This window comes from Pangasianodon hypophthalmus, chromosome 5 (assembly GCF_027358585.1).
Source record: "Pangasianodon hypophthalmus isolate fPanHyp1 chromosome 5, fPanHyp1.pri, whole genome shotgun sequence".
Lineage (NCBI taxonomy): Eukaryota > Metazoa > Chordata > Actinopteri > Siluriformes > Pangasiidae > Pangasianodon > Pangasianodon hypophthalmus.
The window spans coordinates 21,053,511-21,070,534 of NC_069714.1; the positions used below are offsets into that span (position 1 = coordinate 21,053,511).

Genomic DNA, 17,024 nt, shown 5'->3' on the forward strand with positions numbered 1-17,024 from the left:
AACTAGTACACTGAGTAACTGATGGGTATGCCGAACACAGCCGGGGTCTAATCTGTATAGCTAGCATCTGCTCATGTGGTGAGGAGAGTGCCTTAATGAAGAACGAGACACATGGAGTCATCAGCAGGAGCAGATGGATGAGCATATCCATAGGTACAAGAACAAATGACATGCTGAAGGTTTAGTGACGAGCACATACACAGCTGTTCGAGACAGGAAATCTCCCTCTTTCCTTCTCTTTCCTCTGTCCCCTCCCTTTTTCCTCCCTCTCTCTGTACTGTGCACGGATGAACAGAAGCTCCATTTGGTAATGCATGGCTCTGAGGTGATTCGGAGACCCCCCTTGCAGGCTCCCAGAGGACAGTCAGGAAAAGTAAGACGTGTCTCGAGGGAGCACCAATGCCAGTGGTCCTCCATGGCCTTCATGACTGAGTGAGCTACAATGACCACAAAAACAAAGGCTTTAAAGGCTTCCTCCCAAGACCCCCAAACACACACACACACACTCTTGCACAATGGCTTTATGTGGCAGCATGCCACATTTTAGTGATGCGTAACGTTTCCAAATAAGGGGGCTATAACTCTAACCACTTTAAACCAGGGCCCAGTGCCGAAAGCACATGACACACCGCAAGTGAAGAGAAAATGTTTCGTGGCTAGCACACATTTCAGCTCAAATTCAGGCCGTGCAGTCCTGCGGTGTGGCAGGGGGATCGGCTTCTCCCGGAATTCACTATTCGAGTGCCAGGAGGTCCATTCTGGGGAACCACACCAGCTCTGGAGCAAGATTTACTGGGTAAGTGTTTCCAAACCAAACATCCAAAATGCAAACTATTACCACCATCACACCGAGCAAGGCTGCCTTTTATTAGGTGAAGAGCAAAAGCCTCCATTCTTGAGGCTGGCGTCCATTCGAGAGCAAATTTCCATGAGTTCCATCTCCGCTCCAGAGCGTTCTGATCATTTCCTGTTGAACTTATCATGGCATTCGTGAGCATGCACTCTGAAATCCAAAAGCTACCAACTATCGGCAAATATCTGAGGGTGAAAGTCATCAGGCAGTCAGGAAAAAAAAAAGTGTGTGCATAAAAAATCTACACTATTAGAAACACACTCTTTCCTTTATAAACACTCAACTATCTCCCTTTATTATTGAGCAGCACAAATAAGGATAATAATAATTTAGACATTTATACACATGATTCATCTTGCTGGTGACTCTGCATGCATTTCAAAAGCTGTAGATTAAAGCCCAACGTGACATTTAATTAAGATGAGGTGTGAGAAAGGGAGCCCAGCCGGTCCAATCACAACCTGCAGAGAGACTGCACCTATTAAGGCTGCTAATGAGCTGCAGTATGTATCATCATACACCTCCACGAGCACACACACTTGAACAGGGAGAAAAACACACATGCACAGAAGCTTGAATCTGAAAGTGCTATGATTTACTGATTCAGAGCAGACCATCATCTAGCATATGCATGGGCACATATTATAATATTCCAGCCTTTTTTACCTTTCTATCTACCACATACGAACCATAAATGTGTTTACCGCATATAATAACTGACAAAAAAAACCTAAAAAAAAGAGCTATTTTAACTTATAATGGTAGCCTAAGGGGTGTTCATTTTGGGGTGTCAATAAGCATATATGCAATTTGCAGGATATTTTCATGAATTTATCAGTCTAAGGTATTTGGTTTCCCCGTGTCTGTGTGGTTTCCTCCAGGGTCTCATTTCATAATGGCCTCCTAACATCTGAAAAACATGCTGGTAGTTGGATTGGCTATGCTAAATTGCCCCTAGGTGAGAATGAGTTTGTGCATGGTGCCTTGCGAAGAACTGGCGTCCCACTAAGCTTTACTCAATGGGTGGCAGGTCCTTTAGTGCCATGGCTCTCAAACTGCGGCTTGCCCTACCCCAGTCTCTCCATGACTGCACTTCTATTGCTTCCTTCAGCTGAATTTTTTTCTTTTCATAAAATATTATTCTTCCTTTTGCACTTTTTTGTGTGTTACTTTGTGTTACATACTTTGTAAAGTGACCTTGGGAGTGTTGGAAAATTGAACACATCAGTGTAAATAAATATAGTATTCCTGTCTCATGCCAGTGTTCCCAGAATAGCCTCCAGATCCACCATGACCCTGACCAGGATAAAATCTCTGTGATCTCATGAATGCAGAAGAGGCTAGTTAGTGCTTTCCTCTGAGCAGCATTTTGAAAAAAACGCTAATTAACAAATGTTACTTCAAATAATTGCATCTGTATATCTGTTTATGTCATTAATTTATTAAAGAAATTCTTTAATTTTACTTATTGATAATGGCGTATTCATGTAAATTTATGTGGTAAATAAGGTTAGGTATGGCAACCTTAATGTAAAGTGTTACTGGAAAGCTTTAGTAAGACTATCTCTCTTGTCTCTCTCATCCTTTTATTGTTAGAGTGTAACGGTTGTACTTGTTGCATTCACATTATACAGTTGTGTATTTCAAACCCTTCATAATGCTGTTCAGTGACTGCACATGGACTTCTATTTAAAGTGAGTTATGAGTAAACATGATTTTCATTCTTTCTCAGTACAGGGAAATGTGCCAAAATTATTGTCTGTATTGTATGCTACATATTCAGTAGTTGAAGATTATTTTGAAAAAAAAAAAAAGTGTATTCCTATAACATGGCATGCACTCACAAACAAGTACTGGACATGAGTACACTCTTTCAGAATTCAAATATAATGTTATATGTAAAAATGGTTAGGCTGACAAAAAAGGAGTAAGAAAATGTACACTATGGCATTATGTTACATTTTCAAAAGGACACATGTCCTCAATGTCAACTGAATAAGGAATAATGAACATGAGAACAGGGTCATCAATTTCCTGTGTGTAAAAGCAGGAGAGACCATGAGAGGAAGAGGAAGCAAAGCTATAGTGGAACTGTCCTTCACTGTGGACCTGTGATAGATCTGCCGGAGCTTGTCTGGTTCTTCCGCACGGATGTCAGGACTCAAGGTTTAAACTCGCACAAGGCCAAAGTGTGTGTGTGTGTGTGTGTGTGTGTGTGTGTGAGACGATGACATGCACCATAAACAGAGTAAATACATACACACAGCTCTAACAGCCACTCTAGCCTCAAGATACTTTCCTGAAAAGACACTAAACTGCTCCATTAATGATTTACTCATACAAGAAGGGAAACTAACTCAACAGGCAACCATTACAGGGACGATCAACGACTATGTTAATTAGACAACTCAACCAGGTCTGAAATCGTGTGTGAGAAATAAAGCTAACGTTACGATCCTGGCTCCTATGCAGTGGTTAACTGGCTTTATGGCCTTCAGCAAGCTTTAAGCCATAGCTTAACACATTCATGCTAACAATAGTGCATGTTTCACCACTCAGACTTACAACTGCCTCCTCATATAGGAGCAAACACATAAGCAAATACAACTCAGACAGAATTTAACACCACACCCACACCTATGGAAAAGAGTTGCAAGTCAACAGCAGAGAGAACAGGGACAAATCAGAGTGCCATGGGTCATCAAATTTTACTACTCCACTCTTTCTTCCTATAAAAAAATCACTTGTACAGAACACCAGTGGTAAAACAGAGAACGAAATAGTAAGTCTGAAGAATGATCTTATCTCTAAAGCGCACTCATGGACTTCAGGAAATCAGCAAATGCATTAATAAAATTAATATGCTCATTATATGTGGTATGCGATGATCATTAAATGGTTTTTCCATTTCGCTGTGCTTTAATAAAGACTAGGAAACAAGTTTCTCGCCTCGAGGCGTTTCATTTTGTCAAAGGCTGACATTCAGCTTGAACTGAATGCTAAGTCTGTTAAACAAGAGTTACATTACCAACTGCAAATAAAAAGCATCTTGTGCTGCATTATGATTTTATATGTTGGTTTTGCGTGTTGCACTATGCATCTAAAGGCAGGACATTTCCCCTTTCTATAGATATGACACACTAGCTGCATCTTAAATAGCATCTTCATGCAGTTTTTAGTGTGAGTATTGTGTTCATGCAGGGAAATTCACTGAGCTGTAGGTTAATAAATATATCCAGACAGTGTACTAAAACCATCTTCATATTTTTTTTGTACTAACCCTACAAACACAGTGAGGGAAAATAAGTATTCAGACACTTTTGTTTTTGTTATTTACTATATTTCCTATGCAGATATCCAGAACATATTTACGGACAGAGCCATAGCAAAGAACTTGAACGTCCCTGTCACTACAACTGGTTCAATGGTAAAAAGTTCATGGAACCACAAATAATCATCCCTGGACATGTGTGCCATGCAAGATTTCACAACACACTCTCAGACTAATGATAAGGATGGTAAGAGAAGAAGAGAAGCCAGCAGTCACTCGAAAGAGATGCAGGACAACCTGTAAGCAGCAGGACCAACAGTTGCACAGTGAACAATAAGCAACGCACTGTACTATTCCTAAACCCCATGCAAAACTCCTAAACTCCTTGTAATAAAGAAGCACAGCAGTGCACGGCATAAAGTTTTTAGACAATTCAGACCTCTTTTGGAACAATATTACACGTCATTGAAGGAAACATGAATGGAGCTATATACAGGGACATATTAGAGGAGATCATTTCATCAACCAAGAAAATGAATCTGGGGAGAAGATGGATGTTTCAAAAAGACAACGACCCCAAACATACAGCCAAAAAAAACCTCAAGAAAAAATCAAAATGGTCTTGCACGGCCTAGTCTAGAGGTATTCAAAATGGGGAGCGAAGGAATATTTTAAAAATACGCAATAAAAACAGCAGATGAGCCAGTCTGAATCCGGAATGATTGACAGTTGTGCAGGTGCTTTGAGCTCTCCACTTGAAATATGTCCTCATACGGCGCTCTCGCTTTCTGTCACGGTAAATGGAGATTTTTTGAGTTTACTGTCAATGTGAAATAAAATCTATCAGTGTGAGTCTAACTTAACCATCATTAAATAAGTATATAATATCAGTTAACTACATTTATTATGGATATCACCAGAACATTTCGTCCAAAAACAGCCAAACATGGGACTTATTGATTTCATCCAAAAGAGGAGAAAAAAAAAGGAAGGAGGGGAAAAAAAAAGGCTGAAAGTTTTGACTAGGGAAAAAAGTGTGCATTACAGCTTACAGTAGCCCGCTTATGAGGGACTGGAGAAAATGCAATTCAGTCTTTAAAAACCACCTACCAAAAAAAAAAAAAATGAACGGTCTCACAACAAGAAAGTGTTAAGATGTATATTTATGTTCATTGCAAGCTTACTGAAAGCTTTGTTGTATTGAAAACTTTATTAACAAAAATGTGCAGGGGTTAAACAAATAAAAAGTAATATAGTTGCCTCACTGAAACTGTTAGAACTGAGCCTATATAATGTTTACTGCACAGAAAAGTCCATAACATTGGAGTAAATAATAATTAAAATTGATTCATATTGAATGTTTATTAAATAACGTTAAACCACATCAACTCCGAAAGAGTTCTCAAAAAATGGGAGCTCGTGGGGAAAAAGTTTGAATACCTCTGACCTAGTTTCCTGACTTGAATCCCATTGAAAATTTCTGGAGGATTTTGAAATTGCATGTCCGTCAGAGTAACTTTGGGGAATTGAAGAAGATTTGCCAAGTGGAATTAGCAGAAACTGAACAACAATGCTGTGAAAATGTGTGCATAGTGGACAGGACAAGGTAAGCGTGTGCAGCCTGTTATTCGTTCCAGCCGGGCCATAAGCACAGCTAAAGCCTGATTCAAGCCTGGCTCAAGTGTCCAGACTGGACAGCTGATCCAGCCTAAGTTACCACGGAAATGCTAAAGGCTTGAAGAGCTCATACGCACATGCACACAGATGGAAGTGGCTCAGAGCGGACTTGTGAGGTCAGACTAATGAGGTCATCATTACTTTGAGAAACTAGGAACTAGGCTACATGAAGTCTATGGGAGACTGTCCGCCAGTCCCACTCACGTGCTTGTCCATTTTGCTGGCTGCTGGGTTTCTCTGCATGTTTGAATTGTGTTTAGTTAGATTTCTGAGATGCCAGCCGGCCCAAACTGGACATCTAATCCCGAGTGCAAGAGAAGACACAAGCTGCTGATTGTTTTCACCATGGCCAATGCAAAGGCTTGGGCAAAATGTATTGATTTTGTGTGAAGGCTGGCTCTATGTCTCCTACTCCCGCCTTTATTTCGTCTTTTAAGCAGCGAGGCAGGTGGTGGTCTGTTCAGAAAGGTGTGTGTGAGAGTGTGTGTAAGAAAGATGGTGAGAATGCTTTGTGTTTTGCTCAGCAAATGCATTACCACGGACCAGCAGATGGTGATGGAGAGAAGAAGGCTATTGAACAGAGCTCAACTACTACACCATCACACCCACGTCTTATCTTCTTCTCTCTCTCTTCATTCTCTCTTCGTTCTTCCTCTCATTCTCTTCTCACTTCTCTGTTTCCACCCCCTATCTCTCACTCTCAGGCCTTCTCCCCCTCTTTCTCACTTCTCTCTAAGCTGGTGATATTTGTAGTAGATTTATGCCATCTGCATGACTTTTTCTTGGTATATCTCTAACAAACTCATCAGCATGAACTTTAAGTCCCCACGATTCATAATTCTGCTTGAGCATAAACAAACATGCTGTTTGTAATTACACACAACTGCATCTTTTTTACACAGCCGATTTCATTATCATATCTCTAATAGCTTCTGCATGTAATTGTGAGTGAGTCACGGTGGACGGACGGCTGGATAGATGGATAGATGAAGTGCACTTTTCAACCCACACAGGAGTGTGCTACACATGTCAAAGTGCTTGGGATGAAACACCATTATGGCAGAGATGGGAAGAATGGAGAACAAGTTGGAAGCCCCTTTTTAAAGAAAGAGCCTCCTCCACAAGCATTCACCGGAGGCCAATGCGAGGCTAAAGGCAGCAGTGGGCCAAAGAGACCTGGCGAGTCTGGTCTAAATGGATGCTGTTTAAGTGCAGATGAAAGGGCTACACAGAGAGGGATAGAAGCAGTAAAAGAAATGGGGTCGGGGCATGGATGGAGGTCTCAGACCCTCTACTCTCCAGTGTTGGATGCAGGTTTATTGACTCTCTTGTGGAGTCCGGGGCTAGTCAGCCATCAAGGCTGGAAATGGGACATGCGAGACATCAGAGAGACAGTAACACTTCACTTCAAAGCTTTATTGAGGAAGCAATGCAAGCAGTTCCTATAGGTCTGGAGGACAGATTAAGGAGCACAAATCCAAGAGCCCGGAACTGGCCACTTCCTCTTGAGAAGTGTGTGTCATGTTAGCACGTTCGAGTGTACGCCATTATTGCTGCATTACACTCAATAAACCATCATCGAGACAGGAAAAGTTTTCAGGCCAACAGCTAAGCCTCATCAAGTCCCTTAGTGTCAACATGAGTGGATTAGGTAGTGTGAACTCCGCTCAATATTTCATCTCAGACACAGGGAAATCTGACAAACCGACAAGGAAATGAGGCCTAGCTTGCTCGCTTTTGTTCACAAAGTCATATCCAATATCACTATTACTATTTCATTCTTCAGCAGGCCAGAGGCAGCTTTCACCCCAGTGGGCTGCTGTTCTGCTTGAAAAAGATTAAGAGCAGTGTGGTGTAGGCTCAGTGTGTGCCATTTGAAAAAGGGGTTCGAGGCTTGCCATGGCAGCTCATTGGGCTGTTAGAAATGCTCAGAGGCCTTTGTTTAGTAGATGCAGGACAACAAATTCACCTGCCAGTATGAGGGATGATGGCTCCTCTCACCATTACACTCATCACACATCGCCAAAACAGTAAGTCAGAGCACCACACTAGCGCCCCTCTAAGCAGCTGTTTAGGGTTTCCTACAAGGTTCCCGCAGTGGCACTACTTGAATTCCCAACCATCTCTCCACAATTACCTTTCTTAAATGTCAGAATGTGTGAATTATGCAATTTGCATACACGTCCCTGCCTTCCCTAGTAGCTAGCTGGCTAGTTAACGCCTGATAAAGTAGCTTGCATTTGATACAGATAACAGAGATCTAATGCATATCAGAGATCTAATTCTCATTGTCAGATTCTCAGTGATTTATTTGACAGTAGCTAAAGTGATTAAAATATCCTATAACACCCAAGACTTTGTCCATCACTATCAATGATCAACAAGCCACTTTAGCTAGTTAGCATGGCAGTGTTTTCACATTATCACCTTCTAATTTGCATTCCAGAGCTGAAAAGCTTATTTAATGTAATTACAAACCCTTTTTTGGTTTTTTTAAATAATGGATGTTTCTACCTTAGATAAAAAAAGTGAACTCTGACTCAAATCAATCTGTATAAATTTCAAATGTATATATTTCAGCAATCCAAGAGGAGCTTAGCATTTAAAATTTACTACGCATTTTTGAGGGCAGAGATATTTTTAACCATTTGGTTAATATTTAATGAATACAGCTATGGTAATTAAATGGAAGGATTACTCTGAAATTAACATCCAATATGTTTATTTTGCCCCTAATAGTGCAAATGCTCGACCTATGTACTAATTTCTCCACTTGAAAATGAATTTTTATAAAGTGGAACTCTTAAATAACAGAGCTGGAAGTTTGTTAAACAGTCAGATTAATTACAGTACACAAATTAACCCCTTATACTCTCTATTTATATATATGTATATATATATATATATATATATATATATATATATATATATATATATATATATTATGTGTATGTACATATATATATATATATATATATATATATATATATATATATATATATATATATACACACATATATATATATAAAAACCTTTATTACTATTTATTACTTCTATATTGATATTAATCCCCCCGCCCCCCAATGTTTTTCTGGTCATCTATCTTTCTCTTTATAGCTATCTCACTTATTCATTACTCTTCCATCAGTGTCTATCTCTCCCACCCAGTTTCTCGATATCACTCAATCCTTCTCCTTGCCCTTAAAATGTATCTTTGCTGCCATTCTTCACTTACATTAATCTCTGCTGCCTTGATATTTCAGTCCACAAAGACACACAAACACAGAGACAGACCGAGCAGTCAGTCCATCAATCATCCAGCCTTTTATGTAAAGCTAGCTTGCTAGATAGCTAAAACAGATGCGTGTTTCTCTCTCTCTCTCTCTCTCTCTGTGTGTGTGTGTCCTGAGAATCCCCCATTCTCAGGGTTTGTCTAGTAACTCAACTCACGATATTCACCTGCTTAACTAATAACGTCACCAGCTAAAGCAGCTGTTTGTCAGCTGTCTACATGCTTGCATGCCTGCAAGCAACCTCTCTCACTGTCACAGAGCCACATCACACACAGAACACTGCAGAACAATCAGAGGAAGCCTGCCAGCTCTTCCTTGCCAGAACAACAAGTGTGAATGGGCTTTAATATGGTTTAAATAGGCTTTCATTTTTCATCATGCAGCATAATTGACACACTGATGGTGGAGGTGTAAAGTGTGTCTTTTTCTTCAGGAAACAAAGTTAACTGAAATTGCTTGAGATGTTAAATTACTGGTGTCAAATAAACTTTGATTAATTTAGTTCCCACCTCATTAGCTAATGCTTACACAAGAATGAAAGAAAACCCAAACACGGTCAAGTGTTTATGACACATTCCATGGTATGGCTGGATTTTCCACACACTGCTCAGGTAGCTATTGTCATAAAACTGAATGTCTTTGTTCAGTGACATTTGGCTTTTTCATTCCTCTGAGGGTTTGACTGGAGGACTAGTGTCCGAAACAGAAGCCTTGCCTCTGACAGTCTCATAGGCAGCGGATTTTCACAAAAGACAAATACATTTTACATTTTATCCATTTCATTTGTTTGCAAAACACAAGAAACACAAACTCTGGTGTGCTAGAGTGTTCCATCACCTGGAAGAAAAACAAATGTCACAAAAAATGTCACAAAATTAAAAAAAAATAAAAAATAAATCCTGTAAATTAGGTAAAACGTTTGTATCCTACTCATGCTCCTGAGTGAGTGAAAAAGTTATGCATAAGAAACTAACTAATGTAAATCTTGACTTGATCGACTTCAAATCATATAATCTGCACGGATTACTGCACTTTTATATCCGGAATATACTGTCAAGTATAAATTTGCTTACTTGTATTACGTTTACAAAATTTAGCAGATGCCCTCATCCAGAGTGACTTATAGAAGCACACATAGAGTATCTATCAAAAACACTTCGTCATGCTAGCTCACTAGGTCAGGGACTAAGAACATAATCAAGAAAATTTTGTGAAAACCAGTCATTTTATATTACTGGCATTAGTTAAATAATATAAAAAAAAATAAAGAAAGCAAGCCAACACAAACCTATAAATTAAAGACAAGTAAAACTAATCATTCCATTATGCCAAAAGAAATGCTGCTGTATAAATGAAGGACAGGCCAGTCCTGGTTCAGGCTGCAACAAAAATAAAATAAAAATACATAAATAAACATGATTTGTTTCTGAATGTAATTTGATTGCAGCATTTTTCACTTTTACCAATGACTACAGACATTGTACCACATGACCTAAAGCACATACCGGAAACATGGTAACTCAGCGAGTCTACAGCAGAAAAAGGAGAGAAATAACGCTGGAAGGCTGTGATTAAATTTTAAAATGCCTGCTTGTAGTGACAATGAATTACCCTAAACAAATGCTTAATATTATGTACTAATATTAAATTCCCAATTACTAAACAAATAAAGACTGAATGAATGAAATGAATGAATGGGGCGAGAGCGTCATAGCTGCATGTCTTGATGAGAAGGGGCATTATGCATTCTCTCAAACAGAAGAGCAGAAACACTGTCACAGTTAATTATTTACTCATCCGTTAACATTACAGGTCTGTCTTCTACACTGCATTCTTGGCGCCTTAATGCAAAGAGTTTCATTCTAACTTTTTATTTTTGCTCAGAGTTTCTGCTACTTGCAGTACAAATGGGCCAATAAATCAGTTTTTCAAAATGCAGACGAGTCATCATTCACAAACCGTCAGCTACAGTTATGTAAACATGCAGCCAATATACGCATTGTTCCTTACAAAATGGTTCAAAGAATTATAATCAAGAGTCAGTCAGTTTCTAAGCCAGAAAATTGTGATTCCTATTTCATGTGAAATCATGCAGCCCTATTTCTGGAAACAAAATAAATTCTGTATGTACAGTTTACTCCATCATAATGCTGGTTTTATCAGGCACCATTTCTCCTCCTTGGCATCATCTCGACTTGAATTACACTGACGTTGGAAGAGGATCGTGGGATATGCAGGACAATGCAGGATTCACTAAGCTCAAATGGATGAGAGGCCTCATCTTTAGAACCTTCTTTTGTTCCAACACACAAATAACAGTAAAACATATCCAGGTTTGGTAATGGTGCTTTGGCGTTATCTCAATAAATACATAAAATGAGAAAACAATAAAGGTCAGAGCACACTTCCTGGTGTTTGAGGGGTATCGCTATGGTAACAGGGAAGATACCGAGATTCTCAGGCATAGGTTATTTCCAGAAAGCGCTGAGATGCACAGAAACAGACTGGCAGGGGCCGTGTCAGATGTTATGATGAGAGAGACACAGGAAAGCCTGACACACAGCTGCACAGCTACAGCCTCCAACTTCACACAGCCCTGCATGCTCCACAACTTCCTTTAGGAGTGGGCCGACCTCCCGCTTCACTTCCTGCCCAGCGCTGAATCAACATGCGAAGGGATAAGAGCAGGAAGGCAGACCGCGTGTGTGAAGCTGACTGTCTCTCTGGGTCAGAAGGTTCATCGAGGAAGATTTAGACTGCTGGAAAGATATAAACACCGAAAGAAAGAATGTGGGCACTGACAGATAGCAGAGAGAGAGAGAGTGACAGGTGAAGGAGACAGCACATCCTCGCAGACGCTCGCTCATGCTAAACTGGGACAATGACAGGAAACAGAAAAACGGGACTTCCTCAACTCAAGGCTAGATCAAGGAACAGGGACACACAAGTGACTCGACCTTCTTTAGCCAAGACAGAGTGCAGACAGTGTGGAGACAGGCCAAAGACAACGTGTAAACATTCACCTGCTCCTCACACTCTTCAGAGCACTTTAGAGTGAGGACAGACCAAGCTGTATAAAGCAGATGGTTGGTTTTATGTTCTCAGATGGTTTTATGTTTTTATGATATATCTGTAAGGCAATTACTAACAAAATGCTACTTTATCATTATTATTATTATTATTATTATTATTATTATTATTATTATTATTATGAATAGGTCAGGGTCTAAAGAAAATCCAAAAATCAAGGGATTTCTTTATTAGTAGGAAATATTCTTCTTTTATGTGCATGGTGAAGAGATTGAACATGTTCTGGGGTAGAGACTGATGAGTCATCAGCCCTTTAATTGGGCATAATTGTTATAAGGTCATGATTAAAAGACAGTGACATAGAAGAAAAACAGAGAGTCTTGATCTGAAAATGGGGAAACAGAGGCATGTACAGTGATTGTGTTTGTGTCTGTTTTGCAGAAGGAAGAAAATATGGGTAAGAAAAGAAGGTGAAGACTCTCTAACAGACCAGAGTTAGAAGTGTCTTACCAGCTCTCGGGGCAGGAATAACTCCTCCTGCCTCGCCACCACCAGACACACACTGTCTCCCTGCTTCGTGCTGCGCAGCATGGCCACCAGCTCCTCCTGGGTCCGACCTGTGATGTCCACACCATTCACCTGACACACACATGCACACACAGGCATATGAAGATAATTATAATTAAAGCAATATTTTAAACCACTAAGGCTTTCCAACTCACACTTTAATTAAGAAATTCTAATAAATACTATCCATTATGAATTGAAGTGTCATTAATATGGCAATTTATGTACATCACAGTATACACAGGGGGGGAAAAAAGCAAAAAGAAGTTTCACCTCTAAGATTCTGTCTCCAGACTGCAGGCGGCCATCCTTAACAGCGGCTCCTCTAGGGAGGATGTTTTTGACGAGGATGGGACCGGGCCCATGCACTGACGAGTCTCTGGTTACCACGGTGAAGCCCAAACCCTCCGGACCTGCCCACACACCCAGACAGCAGAGAAGATGGAGGGAGGAATTTAATTGCTGAGGTGTATTTGATTTTTGACTCTTGTACACTAAATCAAGATACACACAGAAGCGGATAAGAAGTGGGTCTATTTTATTGACTCTTAAAACTGCGCAAGTGCACAATTATTCTGAAGGCCTGATGATCAATCAGCCTTGCCCAGTATTGATCACAAACCCAGTGAAACTGCAGATGGAAGATGTAGTTATGGCATAAAAAAGAAAGAAAAACTGCTAACAATCCAATCCAACAGAAAAAAGCATTCAGGAAAAAGAAGACCAGATGATCTGACTGACTGCACATAGTCTTAAACTATAAAGAAGCCTATGTGTGGGTGTGCGTGCGGTGTGTGTGTGTTTTATAATGCAGAGGTACAAAATGCTGCTTCAGTGCATTATCACTGCCGGACTACAGTTTAATTTCACGTATGGATACATCTATCATAAAGACCCGGGGCGAGGGGGTAGGTGTGATCCCCGTTGCAAATTATGATCCATGACATGTTTAGTAGTTGAGATTTTGAATTTTTAGCAAACATGGGAAGCAGATTTACTAATGTGCTCACTAAATCACCTCGCAAGAGCAAAGGACGGATAATTAACCACATAGACCATTTTATAAGCAATTACATATTTCGCATTTTGCTGTTATTTACATATTCCGCTGTTTAACATTTAGCCCAGGGAATATGATATGAGGCTCGCTCAGTGAGCTTGATGGAATGGTGGAGGGGATGAATGCTGGTTTGGTCTGACAGCATAGCTGAGAAAAGAGGTATTAAAGGTGTGAGTGTGCCTGCAGTGCTGTGACCTCCGCTGCAGCGCCTCTTATCAGGGTCTCTGTGCTGTCAGGATGACTGATAGGTAGATTAGTGAACAGCCTATTGCCTGCTGAGTGACATGAGCCACGTTTTTTTATGGCGGATATAAGCACGCTGACGTCCCAGCTAGAGAGGAAGAAAGGAGCGGTGATGGACGGAGCAAGGGTGAGGGAACGAATGATCTTAAACACGGCCTGGTATGTTCTGGCACGAAAAACGGAAATGGCCTCAGCACGCCAGCAAGTGGAGCACTGGAAGCATTGCGCTGGTGTTTTATGTTGGTCATTTAGCACAATCCCTTTATAGTCAGCAGTTTTCTGTTGCTGCAATGAATTCAGATCATCAGTAATGGCTGGATCAATAAGAACTTAATAGACTTTGCAGGCTGAAATTATGGCTTCATCCATTCAGCTACACACTCGCAGAGACAAGGAAGGAAAGAAAGAGGGAGAGAGAGAGGGAAAGATCCCGAGCTGTTTACCAGAGAACTGGAAAATTATATTCTTGATCAGAAACTTTTCATTTCTACACTTTAGAGCATTTTCCTCCCTATTAGTCTAAGAGTGAAATTGTTTCATCAATTTGCCTCATTTCTATTTGATTTCTAATTGCACAAATTTAATCAAAATACACAAACAAACAAAAAAAACACTTGCTGAGAGGTGTGTGTGGGAAGAGGTAGGGCCTACACATGCAACAATCTATTTGTGTGAACTAAATCCAGATTTTCTGTGATTGATAGATCAATTCTCAAATCTGATTGGTCAGAAATTGTTGATTAATTATCTATAACCACAGCTCTGACAGTACTGCAGGCTGCAAGGCAAATGACAGGTTTACATTAAAGCGCTTGTTCCAGTACGCTAGCGTTTCTATGGTAACAACTCATTCACAGGGAGTTGTCTGGTGGAAGCTCCAAATAATCTCAACCTAGTAATAAACTATGTGTTGTTGTTTAACAAAGGAAAAAAAAAATCTAATCTTTGATGGTGAAGAACAACATTAAGGGAAGGAGTCTCCAGTGTCAGAACCTTGTAAAACTAAAGACAAGTCTTCTGGCAAAAGGACATTGTGCTTGACGGTTTCTCGGTAACATAAGAAGCTGCATAATTTTGTCTTATTAACTTCAAGAGAGAGAAAAATGTTGGTGAGGGGATGATAGCTTATAGCTGCTCTAACGTAAGCGATAACATAAACTAACTTGCTTCACAGGCATTCCACAGCATTAAAATTAACAATAAATGGATATAAAGTATGATGTGTCATTTTTTCATATATGCAAAAATGTAATAACTGGCAAATTGCTGTGGTGAATAAGGGGAATAAAGCACTTCAGGATGTGCTGTTATAAGACAACAATCCGCTCCTGGGCGATAACAGTAACTCAGCTTCATATCAGGCCCAGTCGTGGATTATTTTCCTACAATAGCATGTCTCATCATGTTTTATTCCTTATATGATACATAGCATATTTGGTTCCCTTCCTACATTCAGGCATATTCAGCATTTGTCAAATCATTTCACTTGGTGGCAAAATAATAAACCACTCTCTCGATTTGTTTGGTCCACAACTAAATGCTCTTGCAGTGTTCACACCTGTCTAAAGGTACCTCACTGAGTAAGTAACCACAAGAGGACTAAATGATACATAGGCAAAAACACACTAATATTCTCCACACTTTGGAGTATCATACCGCACCACATCTACGTACCTTTCTTCAGATCAATTTTGAGCCTCTTGCCTCCCTTCTTGGTGGTGAACCCAACCAGAGGTGAGATGGTGTGGCTCTTTTTGAGCAGAGGGCTGCTGCTCTTGCCCCTTGGGTAAAGGCTGATGGGAAGAGGGGAACCGAGAGAACGGCTCTCCATGTTCACGCTGGTGCTCTCCTGAGGTCCGGGTTGTCTGCAGGAGGAGGACTCTGCAGGTCTCACCATGGGCTTCACTTTCAGAGGAGGAGGCTCTTTGGGCCGGGGAGTACCGTCATGGCTGTCAGTGCTGAAAAGGTGGCCAATGAGACTCTTCTCGAAGCGATCTTTATTTGCCATGGGTAGAACCTCTAAACGTACAGCAGGCAAGCGCATGGCCTGCCGGAACACTTCCTGTGACCTGTGTAAAGAAAGAGAAGTGGGGTAGAAAAGAAAAGAAGGAAAGAATAGACATACTGAGAGAACGACTAAAGTTTCAAGAGACTCGATAGTTCCACAAAGCCTTAAAAAAATTAAACACAGTTTGCAATTATGTAATGTAATGAATAATGATGCTGAATCTGAAGACAATTAATGAAATGTAATATTTCCATTTATTTTAGTCGAGCTAAAGCTCATTCCAGAGACAGCGTAATTGGGGTTATGACTAACGAGCTCTACCCCTTACTAATGACAAAGCAATCCTTCTTTCTCGTTTGTGTTAACCAATTCAATTTCAGACTCATCCATCCATCCTAAATGTAATAATAAAATTACTGTAGCCTTCTGTCTGACTGATCTGCTCCATGGGAAACATATGGAATATGAAGCTTATGTATAAATAATTCATATAATAAATGTAAGAGCAAGAACGCTGGTGCAACTGAGTGACATCTCATCATATAAAGACTTTAAAGTTAGTTAAATTGCTTTAAAGAGCCTGCAGAGTGTGTGTTTTGGGGGGAGTAAAACAACATGATATCATCTGTCACGTGAGGGGCAGACAAATGTCTGCTCTTTTCCCTGTTACAGACTTATTTTGGGAATATGTGAATCCTCCCAGTAACAAATCCTTGAGCGCTCCTGTGGAGACTGTTCAGTTGTTCAGCGATGCGATATTCTCAGTCTGCAAGCTGTCTCCGATGCTCCAATATCTTTAACCATGTTTCTCAACTTCTCGGTGATGAATCTTGCACTGTGAGCAACATCGATGAGCAACAGCCAATAAGAGTCCAAGAGGAAACTATTGTCAGCATGATATTTTAGCTTATAAGAAATTATTTAACATGTCATACCCAAATAGTTGTTAGGAACAGTAAAAATAAAAAAAATTTAAAAAACATAGCATGATTCCTGGCAAACCACTGTATAAAAACAGCTAC

General features: G+C 40.2%; 1 protein-coding gene across 6 annotated transcripts in view; it reads right to left on the bottom strand.

Moving 5' to 3' along the window:
• The window catches only part of pard3bb (par-3 family cell polarity regulator beta b), a 273,499-nt gene that overhangs the window by 132,941 nt on the left and 123,534 nt on the right, over nucleotides 1–17,024 (bottom strand). For all 6 annotated transcript variants that reach the window (XM_053234427.1, XM_034304641.2, XM_026912654.3 and 3 more), the window contains 3 exons: nucleotides 15,669–16,063; nucleotides 12,965–13,104; nucleotides 12,635–12,763 (listed from right to left, as the gene is read on the bottom strand). In XM_053234427.1, the coding sequence (XP_053090402.1) occupies nucleotides 12,635–12,763; nucleotides 12,965–13,104; nucleotides 15,669–16,063 (664 nt within the window). The remainder of the gene's footprint in view (nucleotides 1–12,634; nucleotides 12,764–12,964; nucleotides 13,105–15,668; nucleotides 16,064–17,024) is intronic.